The sequence below is a fragment of the Mandrillus leucophaeus genome, unplaced genomic scaffold, assembly GCF_000951045.1.
Source record: "Mandrillus leucophaeus isolate KB7577 unplaced genomic scaffold, Mleu.le_1.0 Scaffold993, whole genome shotgun sequence".
In the NCBI taxonomy this organism is placed as follows: Eukaryota; Metazoa; Chordata; class Mammalia; order Primates; family Cercopithecidae; genus Mandrillus; species Mandrillus leucophaeus.
In genome coordinates this window covers 282,866-289,797 of record NW_012110841.1, presented here as the reverse complement: position 1 = coordinate 289,797, position 6,932 = coordinate 282,866, and the positions used below count along the sequence as shown (strand labels likewise).

Here is a 6,932-nt window from a genome sequence, read left to right as displayed (position 1 = left end):
ACTCTGTCGCCCAGGCTGGACTGCAGTGATGTGATCATGGCTCACTGCAGCCTCAACCTCATGGGTTCAAGCCGTCCTCCTGCTTCAGCCTCCCAAGTACAGGTGTGCACCACCGCTCTTGGCAGACTTTTTAAATTTTTTGTGGAGATGGAGTCCCACTATGTTGCTCAGGTGGGCCTCAAACTCCTGACCTCAAGTGATCCTCCCACCTCATCCTCCCAAAGTGCTGGAATTACAGGTGTGAGCCACCACACCCCTCCTGAGTCCTCTGAATTGCCCAGGAAAACAAAACCAAAGGCCTCTACACAGAGGCACCCAAGGAGCGTGAAAGCGCGAAGGCACCTCAGTGACTCCCACTTGGTGATGACACAGTGTTTCTCTCGCTCTCGTTTCTGATAAGTCAGCAGCACCGTAAGCTCTGCTCTTTTCTCCCCCAGTGCCTCCCTCCCCAGCGGTCCGTCCTGCAGCCCGGGGAGCATCCCTGCCACTGTGCCCGTGCAGATGCCAAAGCCCAGCAGAGTCCAGCAGGCGCTCGCAGGTAGGTGCCTGCCCTCGGGCTGCAGAGCAATCTGTGCTCCGCAGGACTCAGTGGGGAAGAAATTGTGATGTGGGGCCTTGTCACCCTCTGGATCCTCAGGGAGAGCCAAAGCGGCTTCCTAGGGGAGCAGTGCCTCTTTCTGGTGATGGTGTCCCCCCAAAGTGAGCCCAGGCACCCCTCCTTTGGCTCTCTGGGGACGTGGGGCCTGATGACGGTGGGCGCTCGGGTGCAGAACTTTTCATATCCTTTAACATTTTTGCATTGAATTGCATTATATTTAAATAGTCACTTTCCTGTCCTGAAATGCTTTAAACATTTCCTTAAAGGAGCCCTCTGGGGAATTAATAGACCTATTTCAGCTGTAGTTACCCTTATATCTTGAATAAGAAGCACCTTTTGGGTCCAGCCAGATCTTGTGCTGTACTAACCATACATCTTACATCTTGGAACTGTTTTGGGTTTGGTTTGGTTTGGTTTTTTTCGTGAAACAGAGTCTCGCTCTGTCACACAGGCGGGAGTGCAGTGGCGCTAACCCAGCTCACTGAAGTCTTAAACTCCTGGGCTCAAGCAATGCTTTCACCTTAAGGATCCTTAAAAATACCTACCACTGGCCCCCGCACCCATTCTGTTTCAGCAGCCTGGCTAGCAGGGTTTGCAGAAGCTCCACACATGGCAGGGTTTTGGTTTTTTTTTTTTTCTTTTTTCTTTTTTTGAGACAGAGTCTGTCTCTGTCACCCACGCTGGAGTGCAGTGGCGGGATCTCAGCTCACTGCAACCTCTGCCTCCCAGGTTTAAGCAGTTCTCCTGCCTCAGCCTCCCGAGTAGTTGGGATTACAAATGCCTGCCACCACACCCAGGTAATTTTTGTATTTTTAGTAGAGATGGGGTTTCGCCATGTTGGCCAGGCTAGTCTTGAACTCCTGACCTCAAGCGATCCACCCACCTTGGCCTCCCAAAATGCTGGGATTACAGGCATGAGCCACTGCGCCAGGCCTTTTTTTTTTTTTTTTTTCTTGTTATAAGAGGACAGGATCTTGCTGTGTTCCTCATGCTGGTGTGCAGTGGTGCAGTCATAGCTCACTGCAGCCTCCAACCCCTGGGCTGAAGCGATCCTTCTGCCTCATCTTCCTGAGTAGCTGGGATTACAGGCACATGCCACCATGCCCAGCTAGTTTTTTATTTTTTATAGAGACAGGGTTTTACTATGTTGCCCAGGCTGGTCTTGAACTCCCAGACTCAAGCCATCATCCTGCTTTGGCCTCCCAAAGCACTGGGATTCCCATCACGAGCTGCCGCGCCCAGCTGAGGTTATTTTCTAACTTCTGGAAAGTGCGAAGTATGTCAGGAGGTAGATGGCACCGCCGTTGCTCACAGGGTGATGTAGCAGATATCAGTGAGTTGGTGTTTTAGGTGAGTCGCTGTCATAGTGCAGGGTGGCTGAGAGGGGACAAGTCTGGAGGCAGGGCGGCTAGTGCAAAGCCTGATCTCAGACCTGGGGGCACCAGCCAAGGCCTGACCAGCTTCAAGGCAGTGGAGTGGAGGAGGAGGTTTGGTTTGAAACATTCAGAGGCAGGAGCCGTCAGGCTGAGGGTTGTGAGGGGGGGATTGGGGGTAGACTGAGGCCTGCTGGAGCACAGCCAGTCATGACTCAGGAGCAGCCTAGGGCTTGGTGTGTGGAGCACAGCCAGTCATGACTCAGGAGCAGCCTGGGGCTTGGTGTGTGTGAATTCATTGCATCCTTAAATCACTGAGGTAGGGGCTTTTGTGCCCATTTTCATTAGAGGAAACTGAGGCTTGGAGAATTAAATTCTCTGCCAGCCCTTGGCAGAGCTGAGACACAGCCCCGGGCCTTCTTGCCTATGACAGTTTGGTGCTGCTGAGTCTGAGGGGAGGTTTGGAGGGACTGATGGCTGTAGAGTGGCCAGTGGAGCTGTTCTGGGGCAGTGGGATTTGGCTGTGGGCCTCAGAAGAGCAGTTTGTGGTGGAATGGGGTGCCCCGGACCCCTCACTGGAGCGTGTGCGCTAGAGACCGCGGGCGGGACTCTGGGAAGAGAAGTCTGAAGAGAAAATGAAGGAGCAGCCAGAGAGGTGGGGGCAGGAGGGAGAGGAGCTGGAGTGGGGCAGGGGAGACGGAATGAGCAAGACGCACTGGCCAGAAAGTCCCCGCCCACTGAAGTCACCATGCGACGCCGTGGGGAAGTCACAGTGTACCGTGTATGCGCGTGTGCGTGGGCGGCCGTGGTGGTGTTGGAGACAAGTTGCGGGTAAACAGACGGGGCCCCCACACGGTTCCTCATAGCCTAGCTCCTTCCAGCTCTGGGGCTGTCTCGAGCCTTCGTGGCCAGGCCTGACAGCGACCTCTGAGGCCATGACACAGATCTGAGTGCCCAGGATGTGGAGTTACCACCTGCCCCCTTCCTCTGCTCTTGAGGCTGAAGGTTCTATCCAGGCTGCGTCCCAAATTGTCCATCCTGTTCTCTGTCCCCGTGGCTCTCAGAGCAATCCCGTAGCAAAGCAGGTATTTTAACGTCCGTTTTACTTGTGGGGAAACAGATTCGGGAAGCTGGTTCAGGCCTAAGGAAATAGGAGAGCCTGCAGGCTGTGTAGCCTGCTGCCTCCCCCAGTTCAAGGCCCAGTGTTGGTGCCTGTTGGGGGAGCGTTGTCTAGGGGAGCGGGGAATGAGAGGAGCCTGGCCAGCACCCCAGAGCCAGAGCTGGAGAGCGGTGTCCTGTCACCCTGGCGTGCTTGTGGGTAGAGGAATTATACCATGCCCGGCTGCAGAGCGAGTCTTCGTGCACAGGGTTACGCAGGGAGGTTTATAACCAGGAGGTCATGCTTGGAAGGACTGGGTGCTGGAGGCACTGCTTCCAGGTGATGGTGCCTCCAGGTGACCGCTCCCCTGGCTGTGGCATAGCCCAGCCCCTCCTTTATCGGGTGGAGGTAGGGACTGTGAGGCTGGGGCCAGGGTCTCCACCCCTCCTCTGGTCACAACAGTGGTCCATCCACAGCTCACACTGCTGCCCGGGGCAGGGGTGGGTGTCAGTAGCCTGCCCAGGACTGCTCAGCTGGTGAGGGCTGGCACTGGGCTCGAACCCAGGCTGGGAGGTCAGAGCACACAGAGGAGAGGCTTGGATCTCAGCCCTGGCCCTGGGTGCTAGAAGGAGGGGTGTCTGCAAATTGGAAGTGAGAGTCAGTGAGTGGGGGCTTCACTCTTCGGGGCTCTGACAGCGGGAATCCTCCCAGATGGGTGGAGAAAAAGGCTGTGGCCCTCTGAGTTATTCAGCTGATTCGGGGGCTGTCAGGAGTTTGGGGGGCTGTCCCTAGCCCTCCTCCTCTCCAGGCTTCTGGGTTGAAACTTGTGTGTTTGTGACTTGAATTCAGGGGAGTGGGTCCTGCCTTAAAAAGGACACGCATGTCGCTTATGTGGCCTCCTGGGGGCTGGTGGCGGCCCAGGGATGTCTTCATTCCTCAGCAAACACAGAGGGCTGCAGGCCTCCCAGGGACCAGGCACTGGAGATGCAGCTGCGGGCGGGACCTTGTGGAACTGGTGCTGAGGGAAGACAGTCCATAGAAACAGAGGAGAGTGCATAGCAGGAGTCGTCCAGCAGAGCGGGGCAGGAGGCTTGGAGGCACAGGCCCCGTCAGGCGGTGTTCAGGGAAGGCCTGCCCACCGAGGCAGTGCTGCCGGAGAACCCTGGGTAGGGAGACGTGTTCTGGTCTTTGGTCCTCCCAGAGGACGCGGGCAGTGCAGAGGCACCAGGTTCTCTTGAGGAAAACTGCATCTGTCCCTGTCCTCTCCCATCTCTCTGCCACCGCGCCCGCTTGTCCTTCTCTCCACCCAACATTCAGTTCCCACAGGAACCGCATTTGAGCCAGGAACAAGCTTGGGACGTTGAGGGCATTACGCTCCCGGGCTTGAACCTCTGTCCTCTGATGCACGCTTTGGTGTCTCCTGCTGAGCGGCCACTGCAACTCACCCTGCCCGCCTTGGCTGTGCTGCCCAGGCTGGTGGCTGGCCTCCGCTTCTGTCCGCACAGCCAGGCACATGTGCCAGGTTGAGAAACTTTGTTCTTCTAGTGGGGGCGCCGTGGCTGGCCTGGCTGCCCCTCACCCCTGAGTCACGCCGTCTGTTCCTGGGTGGGGAGTGGGGTCCAGGAGGGCTGGGATCTCTACCAACTCCCCCGGCACCCGGCTGTGCCCAGCCTCTAAGCCAGGTTCTGCAGACCCCAGAAGCCACCTTAAGGGATGGCTAAGAAGCTCCGGGCTTCCCCTTTCCCTGGAGAGGAGGTGCTTTTGACCTGACTGACGAATGACAGGGAGGACAGGGGAGCTGGCACTATGGAGAGCAGGGTAGGCCGAGGGTGTGGCAGAAACGGGTTCGTCCAGCAGGAGGACACGCTATGTCCCAGGAAGTGCTGGGTCATCAGGGAGCACAAAGGAAGCAGTGTCAGAGGAGGGTCTCCCCAGGACAAGTGTGGGGCTCCCTGCAGGTATTGGGCAGCAGTGAGCCCTGGAGAGAGTGGCCGGTCCGTCTCAGCATAGCTGCTGACCGCAGGCCCACCCTTGCCCGACGGCATCAGAGCCACAGCCTGGGGCTTTGCTGCAGCCCAGCCCTCACAGGATGAGGACGCTGCGGTGTGGGAGCAGGCCCAGGGGCCACGTTCCTGCCCTTCCATCCCAGTGCTGTCGCTGAAGGCCGTGGCACGCAGATCAGCCAGGAGGGGCGTGGAGCACACACAGCGAGCGCCGGGTGGAGGCTGGAGGCCTGGTAACCCCAAGCCAGGAAGGCCCGGGGCCTCCTGGGGAAGCTGAGCCCTTGCAGCCAGCCCCCCCCAGGAGACCCCATGCCCTGGGCGGCTTTCTGGAGTGGTGTCCTCCGCCCTCTGCTCTCCTGAAGTCACGGGCCCCGTCCAGTCCCCACCTGCACACTGAGGGCATGGGCTTGTCTGTGGACCCTGGGGCCAGGGCTACCATGAGCCAGGCTGCCCCACCCTCTGGTTCCTGGCCTGGGTAGTCCTGGCAGCCCCTAGAGGCTGCATTCCCCAGGGAGACCTGTGGGTCCCTGTGGCCATTGATGGTGTCACGTCCTTGGCCTGAGCAGAGTTTGTTGGCGCCACATGCCGAATGAATCTTCTAATGTCTCTCCCTCTCTGCGTGTCTGATCTCACACCGTGCAGGCATGACGAGTGTTCTGATGTCAGCCATTGGACTCCCCGTGTGTCTTAGCCGCGCACCCCAGTCCGCCAGCCCTCCCGCCTCCCGTCTGGCCTCTAAAAGTCACAGCTCAGTTAAGAGATTGAGGAAAATGTCCGTGAAAGGTAGTTCCTGTTCCCAAAAGCTCTCTGGCCTTTGCTAAGCCTCCTTCCAGCCTCGCTGCCTCTGACTGTCCCGCACAGACGCTCTTCCTTCTCTCTGCGCCCAGTCTCCTGTGGGAAGGGGCTCAGTGGCCCTTCTCCCTGCCCTCACTCGGCAGCAGAGGCGGCCCCTGGAAGCTGACTTTCCGCCGCGTTCCCAGAGTTCAGCTCCTCTCCTCTAGTCACAGCTGGCCTGAGGGGGCTTGTTCTTGAGGACTTTGTGATTTTTATAAGCAACAAGTTGTGGGTGATAGGCGGCACCCGGCTCAGGATGCGGGGACAACCGTCCCTTCTGCCAGGGCCAGCATGTGTCTCGGGAAAGGCTCCCAGACAGTGGTCCAGGTCTACTGCCCAGGTCTGCTGCCCTGGCCCCCAGCCCTGTGTGGCCGCCACGTGGGCTGCCTGAGAGGGGTCCCTTGGTGACCTCTGCCCTGCTCGTTGCATGGCCAGGGAAGGAGGGGCTTTAGGACCACAGCAGGTCCAGGGAGTTACAGCAAGACCTGCTCGGAGCAGCCTGTGATGATCAAGTTCTGAACCTTTCCCAAGCGGGTGCTGGCCCTGCTTCCACCCCCGGGCTGCGGAAGTGTGGACTGCGGCCAGTCCAGACTCTCTCGAGTGGGCGTGGTGGCGGGCAGGGAGGGTGGTCATGGTCCTGCTGGCGCTCAGTGGCTGTGTCATCTCAGCAGGTCCTCCCGGAGCCTCCGCTTAGCAGAGAGGCTGGGCAAGGACTAGGAAGTACTCGAAGCACCTGGTATGCGGCAAGGGTGGCTCCCGATTGTGTCCGACCTCCAGCCCACAGGCGAGGAGGTGTGCTCAGGGAGGGGTGGGCCTTGAGCTCCTGCCCTCAGCCCAGGGCTCTGCACGCCCTGCCCTTCCCCTGCCCTGGGGGAGGAGCCGGACTCGTTGGCAGGCCGGGCTGGCAACCTTCTGTGGCACTTGGGTTTACCTGGGAAGGACAGGCTCTTGGCGGGTCACCTGGCTGGCCCCTTTTGAGACATGTGGCTAATGGAAAGCTCCCTTCCATTCTGAAAAGCTGCAAG

At 58.8% G+C, this 6,932-nt stretch overlaps 1 protein-coding gene across 3 annotated transcripts in view; it reads left to right on the top strand.

Moving 5' to 3' along the window:
- DTX2 (deltex 2, E3 ubiquitin ligase) overlaps positions 1 to 6,932 on the top strand; it is a 46,241-nt gene that overhangs the window by 28,563 nt on the left and 10,746 nt on the right. For all 3 annotated transcript variants that reach the window (XM_011971241.1, XM_011971240.1, XM_011971239.1), the window contains 2 exons: positions 438 to 538; positions 5,716 to 5,856. In XM_011971241.1, the coding sequence (XP_011826631.1) occupies positions 438 to 538; positions 5,716 to 5,856 (242 nt within the window). The remainder of the gene's footprint in view (positions 1 to 437; positions 539 to 5,715; positions 5,857 to 6,932) is intronic.